General features: G+C 39.9%; 1 protein-coding gene across 8 annotated transcripts in view; it reads left to right on the top strand.

Annotated features, from left to right (window-relative positions):
* CHL1 (cell adhesion molecule L1 like) overlaps positions 1-16,957 on the top strand; it is a 158,671-nt gene that overhangs the window by 108,921 nt on the left and 32,793 nt on the right. For all 8 annotated transcript variants that reach the window (XM_065687216.1, XM_065687224.1, XM_065687220.1 and 5 more), the window contains 5 exons: positions 3,399-3,521; positions 4,607-4,777; positions 6,556-6,603; positions 8,507-8,627; positions 11,653-11,837. In XM_065687216.1, the coding sequence (XP_065543288.1) occupies positions 3,399-3,521; positions 4,607-4,777; positions 6,556-6,603; positions 8,507-8,627; positions 11,653-11,837 (648 nt within the window). The remainder of the gene's footprint in view (positions 1-3,398; positions 3,522-4,606; positions 4,778-6,555; positions 6,604-8,506; positions 8,628-11,652; positions 11,838-16,957) is intronic.

The following is a 16,957-nucleotide window of genomic DNA, read 5'->3' as shown; positions in this document are numbered from 1 at the left end:
GCCAACCTAATTTGCCAATGGTATTTCAGCCTAATCTCAAGCACAGTTCAGTCATTAAACTTTGAGTCACCCCAGGGATTAAACAGAGCCTGGTTCCTTACACAAATACCTCTGGACACTGATAATCTTCCATTTCCATGGTTTACACACTTTCAAAGCACTGTAATTCTGTTTTCTGAGCGCTGTACAGCCTTGTCAAGAAATAACACTTGGGCAGCAAAGCATTTCCCAAAACTGTTTTGAGAGCTTTATATGTCACGGTGGGCCTTTAGAAGATGTTTCCATAACAGAAGCCAGGTGTGCAGTTTCTCATCTTCCCTGAGGCTGTTTCATACATGCCACTCGATCGCTTATGTTGTGAGACAAGTGTCCTGTTGGCACTTCAGCAAGCCTTGCTCAGAGTCATTAAATAGTGTTGTTCTCCCCTGTATTATGGGTATGTGAGAGGTAGCACTTGGAGCTACGCTGGATTCTCTGTCCCCTGTCATTATATCTGTGTGTGGAGAATTGCATAAAAGATTGACATGACAGTTTTAATGGTATCGCTGCAAAGAGATCAATTAGCTGTAGATTTTACAGTGTCCATGTGCTGCATTGATAACTCCATACAGTATTAAATACTTTTATGACACAATTAATCTTGTATGATACTTTCCAGCTTATTTTAGGTGTGATAGTTTCTGCAATCAGCCACAAATCAGTATTGATTGGTTCTGGAATGTCCACTAATTAAAACAGAGGAACACTGAAAAAAATACATATACATGCTGAAGACTAATGTGCAAGAGCCAAAGCCTAATGTGAGAGTAGATTCTTCATTTTAATAAATCTCCTCATGACGAATTCAGAAGCAGTTATTTTTTTAGTCTTTGACACTGTTGCACCCCAGCATGAAAATATGCTTGTCAGAAGGTCTGGCCCAGCAGCTTATCATGAAAGTCGAGTTTTCCTCTCTTCCAAAACTTAAAGGGTTCAAAACATTCAAAGTTATGCATTGAGAGGAAAAATAAAAGTTTTTCAATGTTTTTCACAATGTACTAAATGAAGCAAAACAGCATGGAATAACCCAGAAGGCCTGACCACCTGTGGTTTGAGTACTTGTTCAAGGTGGAGGACATTTGGGATTTGAACATATATTCCCTTTGTTATCTGAAACTTCACCTACAGAGTGAGTAATGCTCATTAGCTACATTTTGCCTCTCCTAAGAATTCATAATGCATTAATAATCCTCCTGGAGATAAAATCTATGCACAATCTGTATTCAGGCAATCAGCATTAGAGTGGCTGCTTCTTTTATGTTTACTAATCCTACAATGTATAGTCTCCTCAGAGAGAGTTCTGGCTCTGCATTTCTCACCTTCCTCCTTCATTGTGACTCCTGCAATGTGACACTGCAGATATCCTGCAGAGCCACTGGACCACTGATGTTTCAAATTGTTTATTCGCTATCAGAGTTCCCTGTCATGACTTGAACATCAGGATGGCAATATTTTTTGTGCCAGATTGACTCCGCACAGCTGGGATGCTTTCATTCATCTTTGCTGTTTAATCCCTGTTAATTTTGCTGTTTTATGGGGTTGCCTGAACTGAAACTTTTGCTGGTTTGAACTTGCCTAAAATGAAAGCAGAAGACAACGTCTGCCCTGAAACTGTCTTAGCTAAATTTGTTTAAGGAGTGGTTACTTTTCACAAACTGATTTTGTTGCAATAATCTCTGAGCTGCAGCTTCCCAGTCCTTGGCTTGGTGTGGGCTCCAGCCCAGCTCTGCTTCCTCTCTTTGATGTGCTCCAATAGCATTTTGGGCTGGCAAGACTGGCCAGGTTGCCCTGGTTTGCCAAGCGTGGTTCAGGCTTTGGACAGCCTGCTGGCATCGGTGATGATGTTCTGGCTGTTTGAACAATTCCTTGACACATATTTAAGCCCAAATAGCGGAGCCCTCGTGTACCCTATGTGTTCTTTCATGCAAAGCCTGTCTCTGCATCCCGAAGGACAGGCTTGCTGAGAAAGTCTGCCTCTGCACAGCAGATGTTTTACACCTCAGAGGATGAGGCCATACAGTCTTTAGACCAGTCTTCTGCTTCATCTGATACTGGAAGTGGATAACTGGGACCACTCCAGGCACAAGGCTGAATAGCTGCCTAATGTCTGTCCTCATCTGCATTGATTTGTGGTTCTTTCTTTGGATCCACTTTTTAACCCAAGACTTCCCAGAACATACAGCACTTTCAGACTGATTTCTGATCCCCTGGGAGCAGCCCAGGACCTATAAATGCATAGTCCTCTATGCCAGTTTTAACCTCAGGCTGCAATTCTGTTTGGCTTTTAGTTGTCCCTTCCAGACAGTGCACACAAAGGAGCTATAGAAAGCATTTGAAAATAAATGAATTAAAATAGAATCATAGAATCATAGAATAGTTAGGGTTGGAAAGGACCTCAAGATCATCTAGTTCCAACCCCCCTGCCATGGGCAGGGACACCTCACACTAAACCATCCCACACAAGGCTTCATCCAACCTGGCCTTGAACACCACCAGGGATGGAGCACTCACAACTTCCCTGGGCAACCCATTCCAGTGCCTCACCACCCTAACAGGAAAGAATTTCCTCCTTATATCCAATCTAAACTTCCCCTGTTTAAGTTTTAACCCGTTACCCCTTGTTCTGTCACTACAGTCCCTGATGAAGAGTCCCTCCCCAGCATCCCTATAGGCCCCCTTCAGGTACTGGAAGGCTGCTTCTCTTCTCCAGGCTGAACAGCCCCAACTTCCTCAGCCTGTCTTCATACGGGAGGAGCTCCAGTCCCCTGATCATCCTCGTGGCCTCCTCTGGACTTGTTCCAGCAGTTCCATGTCCTTTTTATGTTGAGGACACCAGAACTGCACACAATGCTCCAGGTGAGGTCTCACAAGAGCAGAGTAGAGGGGCAGGATCACCTCCTTCGACCTGCTGGTCACGCTCCTTTTGATGCAGCCCAGGATATGGTTGGCTTTCTGGGCTGTGAGCACACACTGAAGCCGGCTCACGTTCATTTTCTCATCGACCAGCAGCCCCAAGTCCTTCTCCGCAGGGCAGTAAAGCAAATAAATAAAAATAAAATAAAGCATAAGCAAAGCCCATGGGCATCGCAGACAAGTGTTACAACCTCACAGTTCAGTTGCCTGGCTTTCAACACTGCAACCTGTGCACTTTATGTATGAAGATGCAGCAGAGATTTCTTACTTTTAGTAAATGCATTATTACTCTGTATCACCTTGTAAACAATAGTAGTAACTAAAGACAGATAATGCAAAGGATGATGCTAAGGTAAATATATTATTAAGAACTCTATTAAGGGGGAAGCAAAGGACAAAATTTCAAAAGGTAACAATAAAAGAGGAACTTCTTTGTTTCTGTGCAGGTGTACCAAAATTCCCAAAAGAAAAAATTGAACCTCTTGATGTGGAGCACGGTGATTCTGTGATTTTGCGCTGTAACCCCCCAAAAGGCATCCCACCTTTGCATATCTATTGGATGAATATTGGTAAGTAAACAATTTTAACATGATTCATATGAGGAGGTTTAAAACATTTGTCTTCTAGAGCATTACAGATTCATAATTGATGGGAATGGTAATTGTGCAAGTGCTTAGGGAAAAGATCTAGATACTGAAAAACAAAATTGAAAAATGGAGAATGGGGATATGTTTTTACATAGCGCAAAGCTACATTGTAGGATACATTGACACAACATATTATTAAATATGAGACATCAGAAATCTTACGCAAATGAGTTTACCAGTAATGAGGATTACTGAATTTAAAGTAGAGATGATAAAATGTGTCAATATATTATTTCTATCATTACTATTTTATTTTTTTCATAAACCAGTGGTTGATTTATGATACTAAGAAAAAAATCTGCCAGGTATGTATAATTAGGTCCTTGCAGGTTTCTGTGCCATTATTTTTCGGCACTTGTGTTCTGTGGCAAATTCTGGCTCTTGGGAAGCAAAGTAACTGGAATTGCCATCATGACATGAAGAGTTTGTTTCTGATGCTGGCCAAGTATTTGCAGAGACAGGGTGCCAGATTAAACCTCTGATCTTATAAGGCAGCCTCTCTACTCCTGATGCGCATATTTAGCACAGACCTGTATTTGGCTGGATCGACGAGACAACACAACAACCTTAGTTCACACTAACACTTCCCTGCTGTAATCTGTAGTTATAGAAGGGCAAAGTGTTTGGGAGGCTGGCCATGGCGGACATCTGTAAATGGTGATGTGCATATAATCATTATAGGCCTTTTTTCCTGGGAAAGGTGCAGGACATTTCCTTTCACCTAAGCAGGAATATTGTACTGAGTATTTTTTAATTATCAAATTTAATTATAAATTATTTTTCATATATTATATAAGATACATATTTTATATAAAATATTTATTCTCTATTATCAGTTGTATGCTGAATCTTGGTAAATAACCTGTTTGTTATGCTGGGTCTTCCGCCTCTTTTGCATCAGTTACATTCTGTATGTGGAAGCAAGCGTAAGACAGGGGAGCATTAGTAGTCATATTGGTGAAACATAGCAGCACCATTACCATATCACAATTATTTTTTCTTGCTAGATTTGCAGCACATTCCACAAGATGAAAGGGTCTCCATGAGCCTTAAGGGAGATCTCTACTTTGCGAATGTGGAAGAAAATGACAGTCGGAGTGATTACTGTTGCTTTGCAGCATTTCCAAGACTGAGGACGATTGTACAGAAAATGCCAATGACGCTGAAGGTTTCCCGTTGTAAGTCTGTGGATGAGTAGTTTCTTGTTTTCTGTTGTTTTTTTCTGACTCCGCAGGCATCAGCAAATGCAGATGTGTGCCCTGTGTCTATGATGTGATTCTCTGAAGAAAATGCATGTTACTGTGCTTATTCTTGCGTTATAAACCTTACTCTAAGGGCTAAATTCAACCGATAAATGCTGTTTGCAAGCTGTTTGGGCCCAAAGGGCCACATTTTTATTCCTATTCTCCCTCCAGTGAAAGCCGGTGATGCATTAGGGAAAACTGCTTCTCTTGCAGTCACCAATGGATGGGCTTCACTGAGTCTTGAGGACTTTCTGTGGCCATATCCTCCTTGGGTGCCAGCCGGGGTTGGTCTGGGTGCAGTAATGTGGTTAGGAGGGACAGTGCTTGCCAGGTGTTTGCAAACTTCCCTGAGCATCAGTAGTGACACAGAAGGCATTTTCCATTTCCTTAATGAAATGTTGTGTAGGGAACACTGAATTGTATTTGAATTGTACCTGGGTGACATGGTTTAGTGTGAGGTGTCTCTGCCCATGGCAGGGGGGTTGTAGATGGTCTTACGGTCCTTTCCAACCCTAATTATTCTGTGATTCTATGATTCTAATTGTATTTGTTTATTTATCTTAACATCTCTTTATTCCTGCAGTCTTTAAGGGTCTTATGCAAAAGATGGTTTCAGGTGCGGCCCCTGAGTCTTACTGGGGCATATGGGGTTTTCTGTTCCACTGTCATACGCATGCATTTATTCGGTGTATACCCACCTGCTGTGGTATCAAACTGCTAATTCAAGCTGCTTAAAGCTATTGAATGTATAGGCTGTACAGATATCAGTGTTGGAAACAGAGGAAAAGAATGAAAATATCCAAGGGAAAAAAAGACAACAAAAGCAGCCTTTTAGGGCACACTCTCAGCTGCAAAATCAGCAAAGCTCAACAGAAGCTGGTGGAACTAAGGCAGCTTATACCAGCTGGAGATCCATCCTCCTTTGCTTGAATCTCTTTTGGCTATAATAGTTTCCGGTAGCACCTCTACTACTTGCTGAGTCTGCCTGTGCCCTTAATATCAGTCTTCTGTTTCACTAATACTTCTGACCTTTTGGGCTTATGTGGTCCAGAAAGCCAAGGAGATTTTTCTTCATGAATGAAAGCCTAATATTTAATATATGATTTTGAGAGTTTTCTTGTTGGGATAAAAAAGATAAAGAATTAATGTGGCTTTGTATCTCTTAATACTTGCTTAAGCCATATCTTGGGGTAATAATTGTGAGAAAAATATCAGAATGAAATGTTGCTCTCTGTGGATTTTCTAATGGGTCCAGTCCCACACACATGCACACACCTAAATGGTTTTGTAAATTCAGCTTGAGACTGCCCACACCACTCTGACAAATCCCAGGTGAGGGACTGTATTTAAGAAAATACATAGAAAAAAGCTGAGCAGTAAGAATAAAGAGATATATAAAGATATAAAAATTCTTAATAGTGGTTACTTAGGGATTAATGCTTTTATTTATTATGGTAGTAGGTAGCTAAGATGAAATGATAATTATACCATCCATGAAGTATTTTGCAGAATAATTCATATATTTGAAGAATTTTCTTTGTATTTTCATAAATTTATTGTTCATCTGTTGCTTTACTTCATGCTTTCCTTTGTTTCTTTCTTTTATGGCAGAAATAGGGGGGCATGGTTTTGTTTTGGTTGATTTATTGTTTCTTTTGTTTCTGTATCAATTATGCATGTTTGTGTTTGGTTGTCACTTTTATTTATTTCAGTTAAGCATGCTAATGACTCAGGCTCACCTAACGCTGCGGTTACTAAGGGTGAGTTAAATACATCTGTTATTTAGCCTTTAAACAGAGAATCTACCATCTGAGATTAAATGTGAGCTGCTGCTCAGGAAACAAGAAAAAGAAAATCACAAAAGCCTCTTTATTGCGATGGGGACGGATTTAAATGGTCCATGGAGTACAATTTGCTCATCTTGTACTTTGTGACAGAAATCTGAAGTGCTTTTAACAAAGAGGTACCTTTCTTACTTGAGGAAAGAACATTCACATTTCATAACGTGCTGTGAGTAAGAAGGCTGAAGTCCTGTGTTTCTTGTATTATCAGTTCAGAGCAGGAACAGTTAAGAAGACTCTGGTGTTGGGTACCCACAGTTTGAAACCATGAATGCATGTCTCAAAGGTCACCCTGGTGCTGCATTACTTCAGGGTGAGCTTAAGGTGTGGATTTACAGAGATTTAGGTGCTCTGTGTTAATTGTCACCATCTATAGCTCTACCTGGTGTTATATGAGAAGTGGTTCTCTTGGCCATGTATTGCCCTGTCTCACCACAGCACTTCTTATCCTGGGGAGTCACATCTTCCCTTGCTTTGAATTCCCCTCTTTGTGGAACAATATCCTGAATATATTCTGCCTGATCATACAGGCAATGTGGACAAGTCAGTAGGCAGCTAGCAGCTCTTCCTGCAATTCTCCACTGAGCTAATATTGTTTCAAAAAGGAAAAAATGAGAGTTCTGGCTTTTGTATGTAGCTATTGCCTCTGATTTATTTGGTTACATTGCTTTTGAGCATCTCTGTGTTTTGAAATTCCCAATTTGAAACTCTTGAAAGACCTCATTTTGCTGAACAAGCACTGAAGTTTTTGAAAAGAGTGTTCTCCTCCAGCGTTTCCTGATGGATAACGAAGCACGGAACAGACCAACGGAGACTAAGCCTTGTGAGCAGAACCAGCAGGGCTGGTGCAGAGTGACAGATACTCAAAAATCTTTTTTTTTTTTTTTTTTTTTTTTCCCTTGGAGAGATATCTGAACTCCTGTTGCTGGTGGGGAAGGGGCACTGCCTGCCTTTGGCAGTGGAAGGTGGAGGGCAGATGGAAAACGTGTGAGCATATCCAGAGGCACCAAAGTGTTTTGCTGCAGCTCGAAGCACTTGTGACACAGATTTGTAGAGATACAAAGCAAGTGAAGGAAAAAAACCCCACATTAGAAAATGGTTCAGAGAGATACATGTGATCTTTTACCAGTCCATCCGTAACTGACTATTTTTTGAAGAAGTAGTATCATTTGGGGACTTATTCATTACTGTGCTAATTGTTATTATAGTGATAACTAGATAGCCATTTAATTTTGCATATTTCATCATGAAACCATTGTTTGGCAGGCTGGAACAAATGGTGCATTGAAATCAAATGCAGGTCAATCTTGTTTTATTATTTTAACAGTCTTCTTTACAAATTGTATTTCCATTACTGTAAATTTAATAATCATAGCAAGAATGACATTTCTATGGGATATTCAAGTCAGAAAAGATGGGGTTTCATCTTAGATCAAAATATGATACAGTTAATGCAGAAAAAATCTGCTAGGAAAGATGGTATGCACTAGAAGAACAGCAATTAAGAAGAACAGATTACCAAGTCTGGCTTGAGGTGTAGGATAGAAAGGGCCAGTGCTTGGGAAGCAGGACATGAAACTCTGGGAGAAGGGGCTTTGCCAGTACTGCTGCCTGTTATTATTACTGTAGCTATCTACTGACTGTTAACAGGAGAAACAGGCAAATCCTGGATTATTCTCAAAATGTATAAGTAAAAACAGAAAATTGACAAATTGATGTCCAAAACCTTTTGACGAAAGTAATGCTTGTGGCATATTGAAGGATAAACAAAGGCTCTAAGATTTCATACCTAACTTTTATTTTATTTTATTTTATTTTTTAGCAAATTTTATCAAGGAAAGAAAGCCCAGACTGCTGATCCCTCCTGAATCTGCTGGCAGTAGCTCATCAGTCACTGTCATCAAGGGAGGTGTCCTGCTACTGGAATGTATTGCTGAAGGGCTGTGAGTAATGTGCAATACTGCACAAATCTTTTGAAACAGTATTAAGCAAAGGAAAATCTATATTAAGAATTATACAACTACAAATGAATATACCTGCCTGCCTGTACAGTTTTAAATTGGACCTCTATGCAGGGTTTTCCTGAAGTATGCATACTCCTTGTAAAGGAGCACAGAGCTAGCATGCAACATTTGTGTATTTTTTTTTTTTTTGCTATAACTTATAAATAAGTAATTAAAATAATACCCTGGTAAGTACTATCTTTTTTTTCTTTCTTTTTTTTTTTTTTTTTGCTATTTTATTTAAAAAAAAAACCCCACTATTATTGAACATTTTTGAGTAGTGCAACATTTGATATGTTGAGAAACTAAATATCAGAATTCAGCTTCTGTGCTTTGGCTTACAACCTGTTTCTTGTCTAGGTTTCCCAATTCTGTTTTGGTTGAAATATTATTCACCATTTTTCCAGGTGTCAGACTCAGGATTTTAAAAGCAAACTTCTTGAGTTCTTTTAGTTCCCCAGTTGCAGTGGGAGTTGCTGGCTTAGAAGTGGCTCTGAACACGGACACTTTCTGTGGGCTGCTCACCAACATCCAGAATATCCATGAAAAGGATATTCTTTCCATAATGTTCTCACAGACAACAGCATGTTGAGCAACAAAGTCCGCAGCTACATAAAAATATAGTGGACTGAAGTTAGCTGTACTGTTTTGATCCTGCTAGAACTAACAGTAATAAGCTACCTCCAAATATAGCTCCACTCCTGTGTTTTCTACTTGGGCCCATGCCTATGCATGCCTCTTGTGCTTTGTGCTGCAGGGATATGTCAAGCTTATTATTCTGATCAGTATTTATATTAGGGCACTATTAATCTCTAATTGTGGATCTGGCTGCACTAAGTATGGCAGAATATCTCAGTGTTTGGTGTAAAAATATAGGAAAGGGTTAAAGTAGATGGTATGTGATAGAAATCAAGACAATTTTGTTCCTTATTGTAATAACACACAGCAAAATAAGGGTAAATATAGAAAGGGAATGGCTAAATAAATGTTAAGTGCAGCGTTCACAATGAAGCTGTGAATAACTCTCTGAGCCCTTGCTCTTGCTGCTATAACTCAGACAGACAAAAGCTCCACTTTGCCCTCAATCCAGCTTTCCAATTTTTACTGTGTGCTTGTAGATGTAATAGTCTACCCCAGAAGAGTTGCCACCAGAGAAAGAGGTAAAGCGAAAATCTCTCCAACCGCTAAACCACAATGAAAGCACAGTTGCTTCTGCTTTATTTGTGATAGAGCTTTTTGTTGAATGGAAGCTTAAATCATCATCTTGTCATGCTGTATGGTAGAGCTGCAGGTCTGTGAGTGCAGTGGTTAGCAACTATATCCTCTCTATAAAATTCAAAAATCAGGATATTCGTCTGCCTGAACAAACATGTTTAGGGTATTTTGTTTTTCTATGTGGGCATGAAAGGGTATTGCTCATTCAAGCTGGCAAGATTATGCCTCTGCAGTTGGTTGCCATTTCTGAGAGAAGGTGAATTGCTTGTCTCTATTGGATTCACTCCAGGTATCTGCAGTGAGTTTTAGTTCCCTGTTGCAACACTTCCTTGTCTAATTCACTACCCGTCAAGCTAATTTGGAGGCCCGCAAACCTCCACAAGTCCACAGCTATGAGCTTACAGTGTTTTCAAAGACCTTTACAGGTAAATCACCTTTGAAATATGCAAATATGAATTTTCACATGTGAGTATTAATGTCATATACAAGAAGAGAAAGAGCTTTCTGTTTCTTTGGGAAAAAAAGATAAAAATAAAAATAAAATCACAAACAAACAAACAAAGAATAACAAAGAAATGTTTTTGTTTCACTCAAAATTTTCCAGGAAATATTTTTATAAATTATTTTTCAAACCAAAAGGTGTTTTTTAAAGTACTCACTTTTGAAAGAAGACAAATTACTTCGTCTGATCACCAAGCAAGTATTTTTCCATTGGAACCCTTCAAAAATGCAACATTTAGACCAAAATAAAATGATATTTTTATTTGCTAAAATTCCCATTTTCAGCAGAAAAATGATCAGCTTTGCCTATATCTCTGCCAATCCATCCCACCAAATGTCCACAAACCACGGAAGCGGATAGACTGAGCCAGATTTCAAGTAACTAAGATCAGGGGCAGCCAACTGCAAAATAAGGAATTAAGTACATTTCCAATCTGTCAGTTTTGAAGACTTATATTCTGAGTAATGACAGTGTCAGGGGGGCATTGCCTCACTATAACACCAAGGCAACACAGAGCCTGACTTCGGCACAAGAGCAGGGCAAGGACTCTTGCAGGAAATAATTGGGTATTTGCACAGTTGTGCTCACTGCTCGTGGAAACCCATAATTTCTTGGTACCTGGGGCTTTGAGAGGCTTGTGCCCGGGCATTTTGCCACAATAACAGATGGACACAAGAGTAAGCAGATATGACACTGTGTATGTGCGTTGTGTATGGTGTCGGGGTCGTGAAGTCCAGCTGGGAATGTGCAGACAACAGTCTGTCCTGAATTTCTGTGTCACTGCCATTTGCTTTCTAAAAACGTAAAGAGAGTTTTCAGCCATCTCCAACGGTTGGCCACCTTTCTAACCAGGCAGGGCACTGAGTGAAGTCACTGTAATGAAGCCTTTACCTCCTTGTCTGTCCTCAAGTGCCCTTCTGGAGCAGGATGAAATGAGCTCCGTTCCCTCTCCTGCAGCCCATTCCAATACGCATATAAGGAATGCAGCCTCACACCATGGCCAGGTGTTGGCTGGGTAGAACCTACTTATAGAGGCCCTTCAACTCAAGAAGCAGTATAGACTAGTTGTAGTCCATAGTATAATCTGTAGGATAGCCCCAGTGTTTTGAAAAGGCTCAAAAGACTCTGAAAACTTCACCCTGCAGACCATATACACATGTAGTCCAGCAGCTCTGCCAATATGAAGCATTGCAGCAGCCTACTGTTGAACTTGATATATGTATTTTTCTTTTATTTCTTTGCTATTAGCCCAACTCCTCATCTAAGCTGGGTCAAGATCACTGGAAACTTGCCCAAGGATGAACCAGAAACAGAAAATTTTGGGAAGATACTGAAGATAGACCAAGTGACTACAGCTGATGAAGGAACATACCAGTGCACAGCAAGCAACCCCATGGGGAGAGCAAAGCATGAGTTCCACGTTCATGTGGAAGGTGCTGAGTACACTTTATTAAACTTACTGATTTCGAGCAAAGAGGTAGTCAAAGGGAAATGAATAAGGGTCTTTCCTAATATCACTCGGTATAATGCATAAATTCAACCTACACTTACCTATTTATATTAGCCAAGGGCCCAGCTTATGGTTTTCAGCTGCTTGCAGAAAGTAGCACCTTTAAAAAAAAGTGAAAGGAAATAATGCCTTTATTTTTCTGAACCATGAAGGCTCTACAAAGTGGTGGACAGGAGTACAAATACGTGAGCAGATCCAATACTCTAAAGATGTTAGAAAAGCAGAGATATTGGTAAAACATCTTGTATTAATCTGGATGTCAGACAAAAAGATCTTGATCTTCAAGAGTGTGCAAATAGCTACTTTGGGCTAGATCAGAGGTACGTTTAGCTCAATTTCCTTTCTTTGTCTCCCACCAAAAGTGAATGCATAGGGAGGATTGTAAAAATGCAGTGAGCAAACATGGTGCCACCTCTCTCCTATTTTCACCCCTAATTTTGTACAGGGACAACTTGAGCTAAGAGTAGTTTCTGTAGCCCCTGAGAAGTATCACGAAAACTTGTGAAACAAAGTAAAAAAAAATTTAAAAAATATTGTTTTCTAGTAATTTTAAAGAAATGCTTTTCTAAAAAAATGAAATATGACTCTTTCTGTCATCCTACCGAGTATCCAAGACTCGTTCTCACCTCATGCTAGCCTGCATGCTTGGATGGATGACCAATGCTATATTAACAGCATTCGTTAAACAATCTTAGGTTTACACTTGTGTGTATCATACACGTGTGTAGGGTGGTGCATCCTTGTGTGTGAGCATGCACACGTCTGGTGGCTGAGCGGGGTGGGGGCTGGCTGCTTGTGCTGGGCTAGCAAAACAGAGAACCTGGTATGGTTGTGCATCCATTTGGTTGTTATTTATTTATGTTACTGCCGGAAGGCAGATTAAGCCAACCAAGATACCTTCATAATGGGCATCTTGCAGAGTGCAGACAGAGGCATACAGTGCCTCCTCTGCTTTCATTCTCCTGTCTTCCTTCTCCTACTCCCCAAACCCTGAAGGTGTGAGCCCTTCACACGAGGCAGGTGCAGATGCTCTTTTCCAGCAACAAAGCAGACCTCCAGTGAGACTTAGCAGAGACAAGCAAGACTTGCAGAAGTATCATTCCCACTGCAACTCTTTCAGCGATGCTGCCCATAAATAGCTACAAAATGAGAATCCTGAAGCACTGCTGAAAACATTTTCTCTTTACCAATGAAAAATGCTCCAGACTCTGCTCTGCAGAGTGAAAAAAAAAAAAACCCAGAATCACAGGCAGTATTAAACTGCCAGAGTCTGCCAACTGCTTCATTTTAATCTGTGCTGCTTCTAACTCCATGGGCACAAGGAGTCCTGACAGGAGGAAAGGGACTTTCAAATACCTGCTCTGTATTTACTCCTCAGCTTAGGAAAAGTCTTTTCTCCCAGTATGTAATGAATCATCCCCATTCACTTGCCACAGCCTTGTGTCTTACAGTCTTCTTTCCCTTCCTGGAAGTTTGGCAGAGGGGGATACCAGGGCATGGCAAGTTTTCAGCTACAATGGGGGGAAGTGCTGACTCCTAGAAATCATTCCAGATGGTTTGGAGCATCTCCACTGTAGCTGAATATTTTAACAATCTGGCTATCATTTTCTCGGCTGTAAAAATTGAATTCTTCAAAGAAATTGCAGGAGCTGCAAAACCTAAAATACCAGAGAAATAACATTAATTAAGCAGTTAAGGATATTGACTCCCTTCTTCCCCCAGTCCCTAGAGGGAGAAAAGCTTCCTGGCAAATTGTTCTTGCTCATTGACAAACAAGTACTTAAAAAAAAAAAAGGGAAGATAATGCCAGTATAGCCTAAATAATGCTCTTGCTATTAAATTCATTTTCCATGTGTGTAAATAATGATGCCTACTGTCAGTAGCAGGTATTCCTTCTATTCCGAGTCACCTCACATGAAGGGTACGAAGGTAAAACTGAGCCCAAGCAGTCTCTTTCTAGAATTTCTAACCAGAAAATGTCACTATCATTAATCAGAGATGGAAACGTTCATCATTCTTGCAGCAGCTCCTGTGTGAGCACTCAAGGGCAGATCTTGAGTTGGAGAAAGCAAGCATTAATTTCAGTAGGCTTCAGGGAGGTTATGCTGACATAGGGCTTCCTCGCACCTGACAGGCTCTTCTCAAAGGATGCATGCAGGGAGGAGAAAATTAAACAGGGAAGAAAAAACATCTCAGTTAATAACTGCCAACCATTCCCATTGAGTGGCGGTGTGCAAATCAGGATTTTGATTTCATTTCTGCACTGTGTCACATTTTCTGTTCTTCTTTCTGGTATTTGAGGATCTCAAACCAATACCCCAGCCTTCTAAATAACAGTCTAAATGATATTTGCATTTTGCACTTACTAATCCTACAGGAGTCTGAGGGCAAAGATTCAGGCAATTATTACCAAGCATATGAAAGTATTCAGCTAGGAAATTGCTTGGCTGTTTGAACATTTTAATCTCTCTTTGCAAGGAAAGATGTAGCCTGGAACATTGGAGCAGGCACAAAATCCCCATTGTTATTAGAATGAGAGAGAACTACTAAGAAAGCAAGCCCACAAATTGTCTTGACTTTAAACGTTTATTTATTTGGTTATTGCATATAATCCTCCAAGCCCAATACAAAATGTACATTTAGCCTCAAGATCTTGTCACGATCATAGCATCTGATCTAATGGTAGCTTGATCTTGATTGAGGCTCCTAGACTGTGTTTAATAGAAATAATTATTACAATATAATGATTAATTAAAGTGACGATATATAGCTAAGGACCTTTGAAGTTATGTCTCATAATACTTTCATTACTCAGCTAGAGAAAAAAAAAATAGGTAAAATTAATGTGAGGCAGAACCATGGCTGGTTGTAGCTCAAATTGTAGTTCTGTATTTCAGTGGAAAACTGTTCAATAGGGATGCAGACCCCAAGGTGGTAACCGCAGCTGAAGCTACCAATGATGCCTCTGAAGTGGGGTGGATTGCCAGCCTTTGGGAAGATGTCGGAGAATTAGAAATTATCTTGACAAATTGGGAAAATGGTCTGGAATAAAAAGGATGGGCTTCAGTAAGCACAAGTGCAGAGCAGTTCTCATCAGGCAGCACTAGTTGGCTTCATAAGCGCAGGCTGGTTAGACTGGTCTGGAGGATATACTGGATCACAACTGAACATCACTTAGAAATATAAGTCTTGCAGAAAAAAAGCAAAAATCATCCTGGAAAGTATAAAGAAAAGTGTTGTTGTAAGACTACTGTGTACTGATAAGGCCTCATGTAGCATAACCACTTGTACATTGTGGACTTCATCAAAGATGGGGTTAACTCAGACAACTCAGGAGAAAGCATCACTGAGAGTCACAGAGATCAAAAATGTGCCATTTGAGAAAAAAAAAAAAAGATATATATATTAAATTTAGGAAAGAATGAATCTGGGGAATGCATAACAGCCTTCAGATGAACTGAAGTGTCTTTACAAAGTTTCCCAGGGATAATATAACATACAGGAGACTTCAATTGCAGCAAAGCAAAAGTTGGTTAGACATTAAAAATTTGTTCTAGTTGTGGGGAAAAGCATAGTGCTGCCATAGACACCATGGGAGTCTGTGGTGAAGGTTTGGACCCTTTGGGTGTGTTTTAGGTGTAGATGGTCTTGCTCTGTTGCAGAAGGATGGACTAGATGCCCATTTTAGATACTTTGTACTCTTGGATCTGTCATTATATTCCCACAAAGACATAAATGTCTTAATCAAAACCCCCACATTCATCATTCTCACCAAGAAGTATATATTATGCAGTTAAATATTTGCCATACCATATTGCTTACACAGATTAACTCTTCAATTATCCAGCCACTGGGATTTTTCTTTTTTGTAGACATGCATTAGGTAATGCATGTCTATTTTGTTATTCTTATATTTTATATTCTTATAAGTAGTATAGCATATATGCCACACAGAAAAGAGGTTCTTCAGCCTTTCTGTGAAATCATATTTCATACTTGGCAAAATCTCATTGCCTATGGCTTTACATCTACATCGCTTTCTTGGGAAAACCACAGCAATTTCCATAACTGAGAAAGGGAAGCTGTGATGTAATATATCTGCAGCGCACTTCAAGAGTGTATGCAGGTGAAAATAAGAAGGGATTTAGCAAGTGTTTTGTATTCAGGCTGTGCTTGGTGTCTCACCTCCTCCAAAACAAGGAAATATCCTGTCTCAAGTACTGTGTTTGTGGCAAACCTAGAAGAAAGTTAAAACAAAACAAAGTAGTGAGGACTGTTACAAACCTTCTCACCACCATGCCTTTAACCTGTTTTTTCCTGATGAAAGCATAATGTATATGAGAGAGAGCAAGAAGGAAAATGATAAGCAAAACTGTAATGTTCTGCTGCTTGCAGACTTTTATTTTTGAGCCAAATAGAAAGAAGCATAAAAAGTATGGTCATGTCACATGCTGCACTATGGGAGGGCAACCAGTGCTGTGTGAAGAAGGTGGTAGAAGAAATCTGTATCATGTGAAAGAGTTGCAAAGATGTTATAATTTTAGATAAGCTTCAATGTCTTGAATTTTACTTCAGCCTTTAGGTGTTGCTTAACCATGTCTCTTCATGGGTGATCTGCTGTGGAAATGGACTGTGTGTAGCATCGCGTTTCAGGGGTGGGTTTTTAATATATCTGTGTGAATATGAGCAATGTTGATTTGTTTTATCATATCACACTGATAACATCTGGAGATGTATTACCAAGCAACAGCTCTGTTAATCTTCAAAGCATTTTATGAGCATTAACTAATGAATCCTCATGTTTCCCATACCGGAGCTCATCTTTTTCAAATAGGGAAAGAGGCTCAGGGATCTGCCCAGCACAAGCAGAAGAGGTAGTATCAGGTCTGGAATTAAAATCTGGAAGTTTGTTGCTTTTCAGGGAGAGATAATGATGAATTTAAGGCTGTGTTTTGAATTGAGGCTGCCCAATGAAGTGTAGGAAGGCTCAGGGACCTGCATTCAGTCTATAAAGAACAAAGGATTCATCAAATTAATGTTTTT

This window comes from Lathamus discolor, chromosome 7, assembly GCF_037157495.1.
Source record: "Lathamus discolor isolate bLatDis1 chromosome 7, bLatDis1.hap1, whole genome shotgun sequence".
NCBI lineage: Eukaryota > Metazoa > Chordata > Aves > Psittaciformes > Psittacidae > Lathamus > Lathamus discolor.
Note: the sequence above shows the minus strand (reverse complement) of the source record. Positions and strands in the feature narration are given on the sequence as shown.